This window comes from Hemitrygon akajei, chromosome 3, assembly GCF_048418815.1.
Source record: "Hemitrygon akajei chromosome 3, sHemAka1.3, whole genome shotgun sequence".
NCBI lineage: Eukaryota > Metazoa > Chordata > Chondrichthyes > Myliobatiformes > Dasyatidae > Hemitrygon > Hemitrygon akajei.
Genome location: NC_133126.1, coordinates 210,612,885 through 210,631,040, shown reverse-complemented (window position 1 = coordinate 210,631,040; position 18,156 = coordinate 210,612,885). Strand labels below are relative to the sequence as shown.

The following is an 18,156-nucleotide window of genomic DNA, read 5'->3' as shown; positions in this document are numbered from 1 at the left end:
AGGTATCTATCCATCTATCTATCTACAGTGCCCACTTTTGGAAGTGTTCATGTTTTATTGTTGTACAACATTGAAATACAGTGCATTTAATTTGGCTTATTTGACACTAATCAACAGAAAAAACTCTTGTGTCAAGGTGAAACAAAATTCTACAAATTGGTCTAAACTTATTACAGTTATTAAACACAAAATAATTGATTGCATAATTACTCACCCCCTTCAAATTGGAAGATGCATCTTTGGCAGCAATTGCAGCCTTGAGTCTGTGTGGACAGGTCTCTATCAGCTTTGCACATCTGGACACTGCAATTTCTCCTCATTCTTCTTTCCAAAACTGCTCAAGCTCTGTCAGATTGCATGGGGATCATGAGTGAACAACATTTTTTATGGACTCTGACTTGGCCACTCCATGACAATAACCTTGCTGTTTTCAAGCCATTCCTGTGTAGCTTTGGCTTTATACTTGGGGTCATTGTTTTGCTGGAAAACAAATCTTTTCCTAGGTCACGTTCTCTTGCAGACCACATCAGGTTTTCTTCCAGGATTTCCCTGTATTTTGCTGCAATCACATTACCCTCTACCTTCACAAGTCTTCCAGGGCCTGCTGCAGTGAAGCTTCACAGTAGGGATGGTGTGTTTTTGATAATGTGTGATGTTTGGCTTATGCCAAACATAGCCTTTAGTTTGATGGCCAAAAAACTCAATTTTGTTTCCATCAGACCATAGAACCTTCTTCCAGCTGACGTCAGAGTCTCCCACATGCCTTCTGGCAAACTCTGTGAGTTTTTTTTCAGCAGTGGATTTCACTTTACCACTCTCTCATAAAGCTGTGACTGGTGAATCTCCCGGGCAACAGTTGTTGTATGCGCAGTCTCTCCCATCTCAGCCACTGAAGCTTGTAACTCCTCCAGAGTGGTCATAGGTCTCTTGGTGGCCTCCCTCACTCATCCCCTTCTTGCACGATCACTCAGTTTTTGAGGATAGCCAGCTCTAGGCAGATTTACATCTGTGTCATATTCTTTCCATTTCTTGATGATTGGCTTAACTGTACTCCAATGGATATTCAGAGACTTGGAAATGTTCTTGTATCCATTTCCTGACTTGTGCTTTTCAATAACCCTTCGCAGAGTTGCTTGGAGTGTTCTTTTGTCTTCACGGTGTAGTTTTTGCCAGGATACTGACTCACCAGCAGTTGGACCTTCCAGATACAGGTGTATTTTCACTACAATTGAAACACTGTGTCTGCACACAGGACTCCAAGTACAGATCTCCATTTAATAAATTATGTGTCTTCTAAAACCAATTGGCTGCACCACTGAAGATTTGGTGTGTCTTACTAAAGGGGGTGAATACTTATGCAATCAATTGTTTTGGTTTCTATATTCATAATTAATTTCGATCACTTAGTAGATATCTGTTTTCACTTTGACATGAAAGAGATTTTTTTCTGCTGATCAGTGTAAAAAAAAAAGTCAATTTAAATGCACTGTAATTCAATGTTGTAAATCAATAAAACATGAAAACTTCCAAATGGGGAAATACTTTTTATAGGTACTGTATGAGAGAGAAAAGAAGGGTCGGTGGGAGGGAAAAGTTAGATTGGACTTAGCGTAGTCTAAAATGTTGGCACAAAATTGTAGGCTGTGTTCTGTCCCCTCTCCCCTTCATTCTTTGTCACTGTCTCCTCTTCTCCCACCTTCTCCACCCCTTTACTCACTCCTGATACAGAAAAAAGGTTCACATGTTATTAGATCAAACATCAGAATGGGGAAGAATTTTGATCTAAGTGACTTCTACTATAGAATGATTGTTGGTGCCAGATTGGGTGGTTTGAGTATCTCAGAAACTGCTGATCTCCTGGGATTTTCACACATAGTTTACAGAGTGGTTTGACAAACAAAAGGAAATCCATTCAGTGAGTGAAAACACCTTGTTAATGAGAGAGGTTAAAGGAGAATGGCCAGACTGGTCCAAACTGACATAGTGGTGTGCAGAGTATCTCTGAATGCACAACACGTCGAACCTTGAAGGGAGTGGGCTACAGCAGAGGGCCAGATAGGTTTTCACACCTGAGAAGGATTTGAAGAGCATAGAGGGAATTGATTCCTCTGCCATGTATCCAGAGATTGGAGATGGCAGAGTGACCATCCCACGGAGATTGGAGTTGGCAGAGTGACCATCCCACGGAGGTTGAGGGTGGCAGAGTGACCATCCCACGGAGGTTGGAGTTGGCAGAGTGACCATTCCACGGAGGTTGAGGGTGGCAGAGTGACCATCCCACGGAGATTGAGGGTGGCAGAGTGACCATCCCACGGAGGTTGGAGTTGGCAGAGTGACCATCCCACGGAGGTTGAGGGTGGCAAAGTGACCATCCCACGGAGGTTGGAGATGCAGACTGACCATCCCATGGTGGTTGGGAATGTAGACTGACCATCTCACGGCAGCCTCCACTCTGGATTGTCTGCCGGAGTCTTGTTACCGTGGGACATGGAAATGGGGACTCCACCTTTCGATGATTCCTGTCTGACATTCCTTTCATTTGTTTCCTCTACAGGGTCGACATGTCAAAACAGGTCAGCTGGCTGCAATCAAGGTCATGGACGTCACCGGGGTAAGATGCAGCAGAGATCTGAGGGGATGGGTCTGTCACTGTACACAGTGCTGGTGTGGACAGCTCTCTGTAGGGAATGGTGTGTTACTATAAAACACATGGATACAGTACTGGTGGGGACGGGTCTGTCGCTGTGTAACACCGGGGTACGGTACCGGTGGGGACGGGTCTGTCACTGTGTAACACCGGGGTATGGTACCGGTGGGGATGGGTCTGTCGCTGTGTAACACCGGGGTACGGTACCGGTGGGGACGGGTCTGTCACTGTGTAACACCGGGGTACGGTACCGGTGGGGATGGGTCTGTCGCTGTGTAACACCGGGGTACGGTACCGGTGGGGATGGGTCTGTCGCTGTGTAACACCGGGGTACGGTACCGGTGGGGATGGGTCCGTCACTGTGTAACACTGGGGTACGGTACCGGTGGGGATGGGTCTGTCACTGTGTAACACCGGGGTACGGTACCGGTGGGGACGGGTCTGTCACTGTATGACACCGGGGTACGGTACCGGTGGGGACGGGTCCGTCACTGTACAACACCGGGGTACGGTACCGGTGGGGACGGGTCCGTCACTGTACAACACCGGGGTACGGTACCAGTGGGGATGGGTCTGTCACTGTGTAACACCGGGGTACGGTACCGGTGGGGATGGGTCTGTTACTGTGTAACACCGGGGTACAGTAACGGTGGGGACAGGTCTGTCATTGTGTAACACTGGGGTACGGTACCGGTGGGGACGGGTCCGGCACTGTATAACACCGGGGTACGGTACCGGTGGGGACGGGTCTGTCACTGTATAACACCGGGGTACGGTACCGGTGGGGACGGGTCTGTCACTGTGTAACACCGGGGTACGTTACCAGTGGGGATGGGTCCGTCACTGTATAACACCGGGGTACGGTACCGGTGGGGATGGGTCTGTCACTGTATAACACCGGGGTACGGTACCGGTGGGGACGGGTCCGTCTCTGTGTAACACCGGGGTACTTTACCAGTGGGGATGGGTCCGTCACTGTATAACACCGGGGTACGGTACCGGTGGGGATGGGTCTGTCACTGTATAACACCGGGGTACGATACCGGTGGGGACGGGTCTGTCACTGTATAACACCGGGGTACGGTACCGGTGGGGACGGGTCTGTCACTGTATAACACCGGGGTACGGTACCGGTGGGGACATGTCTGTCGCTGTGTAACACCGGGGTACGGTACCGGTGGGGACGGGTCCGTCGCTATTGTTACATACCCTGTAACTGGGTCACTTACCAGCAAAGATAGAGAGTTCCGTTGAAGTCTGACGGTACTATTTTTAACAGTATTTATTGATAAAAATACACAAAATAATATCAATGCAAACATACAGATAATATACTTCGTCAATACTAAATCTAAAAGCGCGGGTATAATAATAATCAATAAGAAATAGCTCTATCGTTATCTAGGGGATAATGTATTGTCCGATGGAAATATAAAAGTCACTCAAGTTCATTCAAGCTGCAGCTTTTTGGTTGGAGAGAGAGACGGGTTAACACTTGCCCGTTCCTTTTATGATGTCAATCCTTCGAGAGTCGTTGGGAGTTGATTTCCCCGTTGTTAGCTAAAAACCGTTCTTCCGTGGTAAAGGCCCACCGATTCCGGGGCAAATGGAAACGGACGCACGTGGCCTTCCCACCGGTGTTCACTATTACAGGATCGCTAGCGTTTCTTCTGGTGCGTCTGAGGGGCTGTTCCCCAGCCCCTCTTTTTATCCTGACTCACAGGGTCTCAGATGTCAATCAGGTTGGGATGATGCAATCCCTCCACCAACCAGCCCACTTTGCCTGAGGGCTTCCACGAAGCACAGTATTTTAATACACAATCCCGTCTCCAAGAGACAATGGCCGTTTCCCGTAGCTTTATATCGCCAGGGGGTGGGGGGGGGGGGTCAAGACATTCCAACCGTCTCTCTCTCATTTCCTGGGTCTCCTGAACCAAATCAATAGCGATCCTGCGATTCTCGAAAAGGAGGGGGCTGCAGTCGTAACACTGTGTAACACCGGGGTACGGTACCGGTGGGGACGGGTCCGTCACTGTGTAACACCGGGGTACGGTATCGGTGGGGACGGGTCCGTCACTGTGTAACACCGGGGTACGGTACCGGTGGGGTTGGGTCTGTCACTGTATAACACCAGGGTACGGTACCGGTGGGGATGGGTCTGTCGCTGTGTAACACCGGAGTACGGTACCGGTGGGGATGGGTCTGTCACTGTGTAACACTGGGGTACAGTACCGGTGGGGACGGGTCCGTCACTGTGTAACACCGGGGTACGGTACCGGTGGAGACGGGTCCGTCACTGTGTAACACCGGGGTACGGTACCGGTGGGGACGGGTCCGTCACTGAGTAACACCGGGGTACGGTACCGGTGGGGACGGATCCGTTACTGTTAGTACCGGGGTACAGTAACGGTGGGGATGTGTCTGTTACTGTGTAACACTGGGGTACGGTACTGGTGGGGACGGGCCTGTTGCTGTGTAACACCGGGGTACGGTACTGGTGGGGACGTGTCCGTCACTGTACAACACCGGGGTACAGTACCGGTGGGGACAAGTCCGTCACTGTATAACATCGGGGTACGGTACCGGTAGGGACGTGTCTGTCACTGTATAACACCGGGGTACGGTACCGGTGGGGACGGGTCTGTCACTGTATAACACCAGGGTACGGAACCAGTGGGGACGGGTCCGTCACTGTACAACACCGGGGTACGGTACCGGTGGGGATGGGTCTATCACTGTATAACACCGGGGTACGGTACCGGTGGGGACAGGTCTGTCACTGTATAACACCGGGGTACGGTACCGGTGGGGACGGGTCTGTCGCTGTGTAACACCGGGGTACGGTACCAGTGGGGACGGGTCTGTCACTGTATAACACCAGGGTACGGTACCAGTGGGGACGGGTCTGTCGCTGTGTAACACCGGGGTACGGTACCGGTGGGGACGGGTCTGTCACTGTGTAACACTGGGGTACAGTACTGGTGGGGACAAGTCCGTCACTGTATAACATCGGGGTACGGTACCGGTAGGGACGTGTCTGTCACTGTATAACACCAGGGTACGGTACCAGTGGGGACGGGTCCATCACTGTACAACACCGGGGTACGGTACCGGTGGGGACGGGTCCGTCACTGTGTGACACCGGGGTACGGTACCGGTGGGGATGGGTCTGTCGCTGTATAACACCGGGGTACGGTACCGGTGGGGACGGGTCTGTCACTGTGTAACACTGGGGTACGTTACCGGTGGGGACGGGTCTGTCGCTGTGTAACACCGGGGTACGGTACCAGTGGGGACGGGTCTGTCACTGTATAACACCAGGGTACGGTACCAGTGGGGATGGGTCTGTCGCTGTGTAACACCGGGGTACGGTACCGGTGGGGATGGGTCTGTCACTGTGTAACACTGGGGTACAGTACCGGTGGGGACGGGTCCGTCACTGTGTAACATCGGGGTAGGGTACTGGTGGGGACAAGTCCGTCACTGTATAACATCGGGGTACGGTACCGGTAGGGACGTGTCTGTCACTGTATAACACCAGGGTACGGTACCAGTGGGGACGGGTCCATCACTGTACAACACCGGGGTACGGTACCAGTGGGGACGGGTCCGTCACTGTGTAACACCGGGGTACGGTACCGGTGGGGATGGGTCTGTCGCTGTATAACACCGGGGTACGGTACCGGTGGGGACGGGTCTGTCACTGTGTAACACTGGGGTACGTTACCAGTGGGGATGGGTCTTTCACTGTACAACACCGGGGTACGGTACCGGTGGGGACGGGTCTGTCACTGTGTAACACTGGGGTACGTTACCAGTGGGGATAGATCTGTCACTGTGTAACACCGGGGTACGGTACCGGTGGGGACGGGTCCGGCACTGTATAACACCGGGGTACGGTACCGGTGGGGACGGGTCTGTCATTGTGTAACACTGGGGTACGGTACCGGTGGGGAAGGGTCCGGCACTGTATAACACCGGGGTACGGTACCGGTGGGGAAGGGTCCGGCACTGTATAACACCGGGGTACGGTACCGGTGGGGACGGGTCTGTCACTGTATAACACCGGAGTACGGTACCGGTGGGGATGGGTCTGTTACTGTATAACACCGGGGTACGGTACCGGTGGGGACATGTCTGTCGCTGTGTAACACCGGGGTACGGTACCGGTGGGGACGGGTCCGTCGCTATTGTTACATACCCCGTAACTGGGTCACTTACCAGCAAAGATAGAGAGTTCCGTTGAAGTCTGATGGTACTATTTTTAACAGTATTTATTGATAAAAATACACAAAATAATATCAATGCAAACATACAGATAATATACTTCGTCAATACTAAATCTAAAAGCGCGGGTATAATAATAATCAATAAGAAATAGCTCTATCGTTGTCTAGGGGATAATGTATTGTCCGATGGAAATATAAAAGTCACTCAAGTTCATTCAAGCTGCAGCTTTTTGGTTGGAGAGAGAGACGGGTTAACACTTGCCCGTTCCTTTTATGATGTCAATCCTTCGAGAGTCGTTGGGAGTTGATTTCCCCGTTGTTAGCTAAAAACCGTTCTTCCGTGGTAAAGGCCCACCGATTCCGGGGCAAATGGAAACGGACGCACGTGGCCTTCCCACCGGTGTTCACTATTACAGGATCGCTAGCGTTTCTTCTGGTGCGTCTGAGGAGCTGTTCCCACAGCCCCTCTTTTTATCCTGACTCACAGGGTCTCAGATGTCAATCAGGTTGGGATGATGCAATCCCTCCACCAACCAGCCCACTTTGCCTGAGGGCTTCCACGAAGCACAGTATTTTAATACACAATCCCGTCTCCAAGAGACAATGGCCGTTTCCCGTAGCTTTATATCGCCGGGTGGGGGGGGGGGGGGGTCAAGACATTCCAACCGTCTCTCTCTCATTTCCTGGGTCTCCTGAACCAAATCAATAGCGATCCTGCGATTCTCGAAAAGGAGGGGGCTGCAGTCGTAACACTGTGTAACACCGGGGTACGGTACCGGTGGGGACGGGTCTGTCACTGTATAACACCGGGGTACGGTACCAGTGGGGACGGGTCCGTCACTGTCTAACACCGGGGTACGGTACCAGTGGGGACGGGTCCGTCACTGTGTAACACCGGGGTACGGTACCAGTGGGGACGGGTCTGTCACTGTATAACACCAGGGTACGGTACCAGTGGGGACGGGTCTGTCGCTGTGTAACACCGGGGTACGGTACCGGTGGGGATGGGTCTGTCACTGTGTAACACTGGGGTACAGTACCGGTGGGGACGGGTCCGTCACTGTGTAACATCGGGGTACGTTACCGGTAGGGACGTGTCTGTCACTGTATAACACCAGGGTACGGTACCGGTGGGGACGGGTCCGTCACTGTGTGACACCGGGGTACGGTACCAGTGGGGACGGGTCCGTCACTGTGTGACACCGGGGTACGGTACCGGTGGGGACGGGTCCGTCACTGTGTGACACCGGGGTACGGTACCGGTGGGGTTGGGTCTGTCACTGTATAACACCGGGGTACGGTACCGGTGGGGATGGGTCTGTCACTGTATAACACCGGGGTACGGTACCGGTGGGGACGGGTCCGTCACTGTGTAACACCGGGGTACGGTACCGGTGGGGACGGGTCTGTCGCTGTGTAACACCGGGGTACGGTACCGGTGGGGACGGGTCCGTCACTGTATAACACCGGGGTACGGTACTGGTGGGGACGTGTCTGTTGCTGTGTAACACCGGGGTACGGTACCGGTGGGGACGGGTCCGTCACTGTGTAACACCGGGGTACGGTACCGGTGGGGACGGGTCCGTCACTGTGTAACACCGGGGTACGGTACCGGTGGAGACGTGTCTGTTGCTGTGTAACACCGGGGTACGGTACCGGTCGGGACGTGTCTGTTGCTGTGTAACACCGGGGTACGGTACCGGTCCGTCACTGTATAACACCGGGGTACGGTACCGGTGGGGACGGGTCTCTCACTGTGTAACACCGGGGTACGGGTCTGTTGCTGTGTAACACCGGGGTACGGTACCGATGGGGACGAGTCCGTCGCTGTGTGACACCGGGGTACGGTACCGGTGGAGACAGGCCTGTTGCTGTGCAACACTGGGGTACGGTACCGGTGGGAACGGGCCTGTTGCTGTATAACACCGGGGTACGGTACCGGTGGGGACGGGTCTCTCACTGTGTAACACCGGGGTACGGGTCTGTTGCTGTGTAACACCGGGGTACGGTACCGATGGGGACGAGTCCGTCGCTGTGTGACACCGGGGTACGGTACCGGTGGAGACGGGCCTGTTGCTGTGCAACACTGGGGTACGGTACCGGTGGGAACGGGCCTGTTGCTGTATAACACCGGGGTACGGTACCGGTGGGGACGGGTCCGTCGCTGTGCAACACCGGGGTACGGTACCGGTGGGGACAGATCCGTTACTGTTAGTACCAGGGTACGGTACCGGTGTGGACAGGTCTGTCACTGTACAACAGTGGGATGCGGTACCGGTGGGGACGGGCCTGTCACTGTTACCGCATTCCCCTGCTTTCTCCCCATAACCTTTGACACCATGACAAATCAAGTCTTCCACCATCCTCTCTAAATATACTCAATGACTCAGCAGGACTTGAATATAAAGCAGGGGTGTAATGCTGAGGCTCTATAAGGCATTGGTCAGACTGCGCTTGGAAAACTGTGAACAGTTTTGGGTCTGTGATTCCAGGCATGAATGGGTATGAGCAGCATTTGACGGCTGTACTCACTGGTTCAGGAGAATGAGAGGGATCTCCTGGAAACGTATTGAATATTGAAGGCCTGATGTGGAGAAGATGTTTCCTATGGTGAGGACATAGGACCAGAGGGCACAGCCTCAGAATAGAGAGCCTTCCATTTAGAGCAGAGATGAGGAAGAATTTCTGTAACCAAGGGGTGGTGAATCTGTGGTAATTCGTTGCCACAGACGGCTGTGGTGGCCATGTCATTGGGTTTATTTAAAGCAGAGGTTCATAAGTTCTTGATTAGTCAGGGCATCAAAGTTTACTAGGAGAAGGCAGGAGAATGGGGTTGAGAGGGAAAATTAATCTGCCAAGATGGAATGGCAGAGCAGACTCAATGGGCTGAATGGCCTAATTCTGCTGCTAGGTCTTACACAGCTTATTGCCGCCACAGCCATCTGCGGTATGCAGACTTGCATTTCCATAGCGCCTCTCATCAGCTGCCCGGAGGTGCCAAATGTTTCGCATTGGCCATTGGTGAAACATGGGGGGAAAGGACAAGGAAGGCACAGCAAGATCCCACAAGTGAGGAGTATATTTTTTTGACATTTTATTTCAAGATTTTATTTGCTAATGCTGTTGCGGAGAGTTTAAACTAGATTTGCAGGGGGGTGGGAACCAAATTGAAGAGGCAGAGGACGGGGAGGTTGGAGCACAAGTAGAAGCAGGTTGTAGGGAGTTTGCGAGGAGGGATAGGCAGATGATAAAGATGCACTCAGCCAGCCGGTTCGAGATGTGTCTATTTTAATGCAAGGAGTATCATAAACAAGAAGGATGAACTTAGAGCATGGAACAATACATGGAACTGTGACGTTGTGGCCATTACAGAGACTTGGATGTCTCAGGGGCAGGAATGGCTGCTGAATGTGCCGGGCTTTAGATGTTTCAAAAATAGCAGGGAGGGAGGCAAAAGAGGTGGAGAAGTAGCTTTGCTAATCAGGGATAGTATCACGGCTGCAGAAAAGGAGAAGTCATGGAGGGTTGGTCTACTGTGTGGGTGGAAGTCAGAAACAGGAAGTGTCAATAACTCTACTGGGTGTTTTTTATAGACCACCCAATAGTAACAGACATCGAGGAGCAGATAGGGAGGCAGATTCTGGAATGGAGATTTTAATGTTCCTCATATTGACTGGCATCTCCTTAGAGCAAGGAGGCTTGGAGGGGATGGAGTTTGTTAGGCCTGTTCAGGAAGGTTTCCTGACACTATATGTAGATAAGCCATCTTGAGGAAAGGTTGTGCTTGATCTGGTAATGGGAAATGAACCTGGTCAGGTGTCAGATCTCTCAGTAGGAGAGCATTTTGAAGGTGGTGATCACAACTCTTATCTCCTTCACCACAGCACTGGAGAGGGATAGGAGCAGACAATTTGGGAAAACGTTTAATTGGGGTAGTGGGAAATATGATGCTATTAGGCAAGAACTTGGGACATAAGTTGGGAGCAGATGTTCTCAGGGAAATGCACGGCAGAAATGTGGCAACTGTTCAGGGAATATTTCCATGACATTCTGCAGAGTTATGTACCATTGAGCCAGGGAAAGGATGGTAGGGTAAAAGAACCATGCTGTACAAAGGATGTAGAGAATCTAGTTAGGAAGAAAAGAAAAGCTTACGAAAGGTTCAAGAAACTAGGTGCTGTTAGAGCTCTCAGAAATTACAAGGGTGTCAGGAAGGAGTTCCAGAGGGAAATCAAGAGAGCCAGAAGGGCCCATGAGAAGGCCTTGGTGAGCAGGATTAAGGAAAACCTCAAGGCATTCTGCAAGTATGTGAAGAGCAAGAGGTTGAGCCATGTGAGAATAGGACCAATCATGTGCGACAGTAGAAATATGCATGGAGTTGGAGGAGGTAGCAGAGGTACTCAATGTATACTTTGTTTCAGTATTCACCAGGGAAAAGGACCTTGGCAATTGTGGGGATGACATACAGCAGACTGAAACACTTGAGTGTATAGATATTAAGAAAGAGGATGTGCTGGTGCTTTTGAAAGGTATTAAGTTAGATAAGTTGCTGGGACCGGATGAGATACACCCCCAGGCTACTGTGGGAGGCAAAGGAGGAGATTGCTGAGCCTCTGGTGATGATCTTTGCATCATCAGTGGGGATGGGAGAAGTACCAGAGGATTGGAGGGTTGCAAACGTTGTTCCCTTGTTCAAGAAAGGGAGTAGAGATAACGAAGGAAATGATAGACCAGTGAGTCTTTCTTCACTGGGGGGCAAGTTGTTGGAGAAGATCCTGAGAGGCAAGATTTATGAGCATTTGGAGAGACAAACCTGATTGAATGCTTTGAGGATGTAACAAAACACCTTGATGAAGGTGCAGCTGTGGATGTAGTGTTTTTGGATGTCAGTAAGGCACTTGATAAGGTTCCCCATGCAAGGCTTATTCAGAAAGTAATGAGGCATGGGATCTAAGGAGACCTTGCTTTGTGGATCCAGAACTGGCTTGCCCACAGAAGGCAAAGGGTGGTTGTAGGTGGTTTGTATTCTGCATGGAGGTCGGTGACCAGTGGTGTTCTGCAGGGATCTGTTCTGGGACCCCTCCTCTTTGTGTTTTTTATAAATGACCTGAATGAGGAAGTAGAAGTGTGGTTTAGTAAGTTTGCTGATGACACAAAAGTTTGGGTATCGTGGATAGTGTGGAGGGCTGTCAGAGGTTACAGCACAACATTGATAGGATGCAATACTGGGCTGAGAAGTGGCAGATGGAGTTCAACCCAGAGAAGTACGAAGTGGTTCATTTCAGTAGGGCAAATTTGAAGACAGAATATAGTATGAATGGCAAGACTTTTGGCAATGTGGACAATCAGTGAGATCATGGGGTTTCTTAGATAGACTCTTAGATAGGTACATGGAGCTTAGAAAAGCAGAGGGCTATGCGTTAGGGAAATTCCAGGCAGTTTCTGGAGTTGGTAACATGGTCGGCACAACATTGTGGGCTGTGGGGCCTGAATGTGCTGTAGGTTTCTATGTTTCTATACAGTACAGTATAACAGGCCCTTCACACCCAATGAATCTACAGCGACCAAACACACCAGTGTACCTCTGGTCAGCGTGAGCCTCTTCCATCTCAACCCTCTGCCTTCTGTGGCCAAGCCAGCGTTGAATCTAATCTATGGAGGGGAATAAACAATTGACGTTTCGAGCCGAGCTTCTTTGTCAGTTCTTACAGCATGTTATTTAGAAATACAGCATTGGACCCTGGTGGTCCAACGAGCCAGTGTCGCTCAATTGCACCCGTCTGATCAATTACACCCATCTGATCAACTACACTGGTATGATCAATTACACCTGTTGTCCAATTACACCTGTTGTCACCCAATTACACCCATGTGATCAATTAATCTATTGATTGCATGTCTTTGGAATGTGGGAGGAATCTGCTGAAGTTACGGGGAGAATGTATGGACTCCTTACAGACAGTGGTGGGAATTGAACCCGGGTTGCTGGAGCTGTAATGGTGTTATGCTAACTGCTAGGATACGTGAAACATAGCGTCCCAACTTCTGTAAAACTACCCTGACTGATGAAGGGCAGTGTGCTAAATTCCTTCTTCTCCACCCTGTCTACCATGACTCCACTTTAAAAGAACCATGGACTTGTACTCACTTCCTCTGTTCTACAAAGCTCCCCACTCCTTGTGAAAGTTCTGACCCAATTTGCCCTCCTGAATTTCAGCACCTTGCGCATCTAAGTTAAGATGCACTTGCTTTGCCCACTTACCCACCTAATCAAAAACTCCTGATAACCTTCTTTACTCTCAACACCACCTATCTGAGTGTCACCTTTAATAGACTTTGTAACCATCCAAGCATCAGCATGTGGAGTAAAAGAGATAATTCAATTTCAAGTTTATTGTCATTCAGCAGCACACATGTACACCACCAAACCAAACAATGTTCCTTTGGACCGAGGTGCACAACACAGTACGTGACAGTATAACTCATACACAAGTAACGTTACCAAGATTCAAGATTGTTTAACAGCATTTACTGCGTACAGGTGTAAAGGAGAACAAAATAATTGTTACTCCGGTTCCACCAAAAAACTGCAGAAATAAAGAAACAATAATTAAACTAACACACTATAAATGCAGGAAACACAAATGAACTGCAATACAATAGCTTATATACATTGATTGTATGTGTGTCCATAAAGACACACTAGGCACAGGAGTGTCTGTATAGAAGGTGACTCTGGCAGGAAATGATGAATTTGTGGTGGTTGGGGGTGTAAATAAATTAACAAATAATAAAATATGTTCCAGAAGATTGGCATTTAACATAAGGTTTTTTTATGACACGTCAAAAAGCGAACAGTACAACACTTCTGGCGCTTCATATGAGATGAGATGTGGGCGGCGGCAGGCAGTAATCTCACCTCACGGCCTGGGGGAAGAAGTCCTCATCCGAATCCTACCATACTGCCTGCCTGATGAGATTGTGGGATGATAGGAGGGACACGGGAGGCCGCAAGAGGACCCGATGGAGGCAGAGGAGTTGGTGGGGACAGGGGTAGGGTGAGACCTTGCCGGGAATTGGGAAGAGCTTGTTGAGGCCAAATATTGAAACATAGCCCAGTACAGCACAGGAACAGGCCCTTCACCCTGCAGATACCGTCTACTCGGAATATGGAGCACTTTGTGCGGTTCTGCTCGCAAAGATTTACAAAGATGTTGCCAGGACTTGAGGACTTGATAAATAGGGGTTTTCATTGATTCTATTGTGTTTCTTTGTACCTGCTGTGAATGCCTTCAAGAAAATGCATCTCGCAGTAGTGTATGGTGACGTATACTGTTAATACGTTGGTAATAAATTTACTTTGCACTTTGAACCTCCCTATCAGAGCGATATCAATAAACTTGAAAGAAAGAGCACAGAAAAATTTACTAGAATGTGTCTGGGACTCAGGACGTGAGCTATTGGGAAAAGTTGAACTATGCAGAAAAATAGTTTAGCATGGATTAGATGGGCTGAAGGTCCTGTTTCTGTGCTGTAGACTATCACCCTATGACTCTGGGGCATAGGAGATTGAGGGGAGATTTGATAAAATGATGAGGGGTATATGCAGGGTAAATACAAGCAGGCTTTTTCCACTCGGTTGGGTGACACAAGAACTAGAGGTCATAGGTTAAGGGTGAAAGGTGAGATGTTTAAGGGGAACCTGGGGAGGGGAATTTCTTCACTCAGTGCGTGGTGAGAATGTGGAACAAGTTGCCAGTGTAAGTGGTGGATGTGGGTTTGATTTCAAAATTTGAGAAAAGTTTGGATAGATATATGGATGGGAGAGGCAGTGAGGGGTATGGTCCAACTGTGGGTCAATAAGACTGGGCAGAATACTAGTTCGGCACAGACTAGCTGGGCCATACAGTCTGTTTCTGTCCTGTGATATCCTACATAACTGAGTACAGTAATTATGTCGGAAAAATCCGGATTGAATTTTTTGAGGATGTGACTAAACGCATTGATGAAGGAAGAGTAGTAGATGTAGTATATATGGATTTCAGCAAGGCATTTGACAAGGCACCCCATCAAAGGCTGATTGAAAAAGTTAGGAGACATGGGATCCAAGGGGACATTGCTTTGTGGATCCAGAACTGGCTTGCCCACAGAAGGCAAAGAGTGGTTGTAGACGGGTCATATTCTGCATGGAGGTCGGTGACCAGTGGTGTGCCTCAAGGATCTGTTCTGGGACCCCTACTCTTCGTGATTTTTATAAATGACCTGGATGAAGAAGTGGATGGATGGGTTAGTAAGTTTGTTGATGACATAAAGGTTGGAGGTGTTGTGGGTAGTGTGGAGGGCTGTCAGAGGTTACAGCGGGACATCGATAGGATGCAAAACTGGGCTGAGAAGTGGCAGATGGAGTTCAACCCAGATAAATGTGAAGTGGTTCATTTTGGTAGGTCAAATATGATGGCAGAATATAGTATTAATAGTAAGACTCTTGGTAGTGTGGAGGATCAGAGGGATCTTGGGGTCCGAGGCCATAGGACTCTCAAAGCAGCTGCGCAGGTTGACTCTGTGGTTAAGAAGGCATACGGTGTATTGGCCTTCATCAATCGTGGAACTGAATTTAGGAGCCGAGAGGTAATGTTGCAGCTATGTAGGACCCTGGTCAGACTCCACTTGGAGTACTGTGCTCAGTTCTGGTCGCCTCACTACAGGAAGGATGTGGAAACCATAGAAAGGGTACAGAGGAGATTTACAAGGATGTTGTCTGGATTGGGGAGCATGCCTTATGAGAATAGGTTGAGTGAACTCAGCCTTTTCTCCTTGGAGCGACGGAGGATGAGAGGTGACCTGATAGAGGTGTACAAGATGATGAGAGGTATTGATCGTGTGGATAGTCAGAGGCTTTTTCCCAGGACTGAAATGGTTGCCACAAGAGGACACAGGTTTATGGTGCTGGGGAGTAGGTACAGAGGAGACGTCAGGGGTAAGTTTTTTACTCAGAGAGTGGTAAGTGCGTGGAATGGGCTGCTGGCAACGGTGGTGGATGCGGATACGATAGGGTCTTTTAAGATACTTTTGGATAGGTACGTGGAGCTTAGAAAAATAGAGGGCTGTGGGTAAGCCTAGTAATTTTAAGGTAGGGACATGTTCGGCTCAACTTTGTGGGGCGAAGGGCCTGTATTGTGCTGTAGGCTTTCTATGTTTTCTAGTAATAGAGAACTATGACATAGGGACAGGCCCTTTGGCCTCTCTAGTCCATGCCAGCCTGGTCATCTGCCTATTCCATCTACATTCCTGTCAATGGGTAACTGGTGGACCCTAACTTGGGCTGGACATGTGCACCATGCTTTGACTGTGTTGGCCATCGATACAAACACTGCATTTCACTGTGTACTTTGGTATTTTGATGTAATCTTTAAACAGAAGTCTGTGTCTTTGGTGGGCATGATCGTCATGGGTGAATGAGGCTGAGATTTTGTTCCTTCTCACAGGATGAAGAAGAGGAGATCAAACAGGAGATAAATATGCTAAAAAAGTATTCTCACCATCGAAACATCGCCACGTACTATGGCGCCTTCATTAAGAAGAACCCTCCAGGCGTGGACGACCAGCTATGGGTAAAGGACCTCCTTACGACCCCGTGTAGTGGACAAGACTGTGCAAGGAAGGGAGGGTAATCAACAGAGCCAAATGCCTATTGTGGGATCCAGCTGTTTAATTCTTAGATTAAACTGATTAATTGTTATTTTCTTTGCAGTTTAACAATTAATTATCTGCTCATATTTTAAGTAGTTCCTATATGTATATGCAAGTTTTATACGCCTCCTGGTGGATATACAGTTCTGGAAAGTTCTGGAAATTTCTTTATTCTGCATTATTGAATAAGTGCTTTTTCATTAGTTGATGCTTATCTATGAATTTGAATGGAATTCTCCTTATCTTTATGGGTATAAAATAGCTCCAGGTTTCCCCCGCTATTCGAAGGTAGAGCGTTCCTATGAAATGGTCCATAAGCCGGAATGTTGTAAAGCGAAGAAGCAATTACCATTTATTTATATGGGGAAAATTTGTGAGCGTTCGCAGACCCAAAAAATAACCTACCAAATCATGCCAAATAACACATAAAACCTAAAATAACAGTAACATATAGTAAAAGCAGGAATGATCTGATACATACACAGCCTATATAATGTAGGAATACTTTTCCACAATTATTGTAGCACTGTCCACCGCAGCAAAAATCTCACGCAAGCACTTTCAGTAGCACTCGCGGCAGAAACACACGGCACAAGCGCTCCCGGCAGAAACACAGGGCACAAGCGCTCCCGGCAGAAACACAGGGCACAAGCGCTCCCGGCAGAAACACACGGCATAAGTGCTCCCGGCAGAAACACACGGCATAAGTGCTCACGGCAAAAACACTCGGTACAGGCGCTCCCGGCAGAAACACACGGTACAAGCGCTCCCGGCAGAAACACACGGCACAGGCGCTCCCGGCAGAAGCACTTTTTCCAGTATACTTTAAGCTATGAAGCTACCGAATAACACATAAAAATACACAGCCTATGTAAAGTAGAAATAATATACGCCCAGTGTAGTTTCACTTACCGGAATTGGGAAGACAGTGAGGTCACTGATGATGATGTATTAGGTTGAGTCATGAAAGGTTGGGGTGGTGGGAGACTGGGGTGTCATCTCATCGTCGTCTGTTTTCATTAGGGCAGGCAGGTCACCTTCTTCTATGTCTGCCTGCCTCAGTGTCGAAGGCCCAGTTTCGTTGTCTGCTGTGGCTGATGTGGAAGGCTTGAAAAATGACAGTATGCTTGATTGCTTAGCCTCGCGCATTTTTCTATCATACAGTTCTTTGTAAGCACTCAAACCATCCTGCAAACCTGTCCTAAACTGATGTACCCTTTCAAAATTAAAGTCATACTTTTCTGCAATCATTGCAGCATTGTCAATGGCAGTGAAAATCTCACGCAATTGCTTCATGTTCTGTTCCTGGATGTCTTCACTTTCGGGCTGTTCGCTACTGCGTTCGCTTTCAATTGTTATCCTTTCCTCTTCATCAGCTCTTCATCTGTCAGTTCTTGGTCATGGGATGCCAAAACCTCTTCAACATCATCTTCGTCAACTTCCACAAACCCTTCGCCAAACTCACTCTATCCTTACTTCGTTCACCTTAATTACGTCTAGTTTTACGCTAAGTGTAACACCCTTACGCGCTCTTTTAGGCTTTTCTGATACCTTAGAACTCATCTTGCTAACGGATGCACAAAATAAATC

At 49.1% G+C, this 18,156-nt stretch overlaps 1 protein-coding gene across 6 annotated transcripts in view; it reads left to right on the top strand.

Annotated features, from left to right (window-relative positions):
* The first annotated feature begins 2,558 nt into the window (after nt 1-2,558).
* The window catches only part of LOC140725815 (TRAF2 and NCK-interacting protein kinase-like), a 194,972-nt gene continuing 179,374 nt past the window's right edge, over nt 2,559-18,156 (top strand). For all 6 annotated transcript variants that reach the window (XM_073041799.1, XM_073041797.1, XM_073041798.1 and 3 more), the window contains exons 1-2: nt 2,559-2,611; nt 16,362-16,487. In XM_073041799.1, the coding sequence (XP_072897900.1) occupies nt 2,597-2,611; nt 16,362-16,487 (141 nt within the window). In that variant the 5' untranslated portion in view covers nt 2,559-2,596. The remainder of the gene's footprint in view (nt 2,612-16,361; nt 16,488-18,156) is intronic.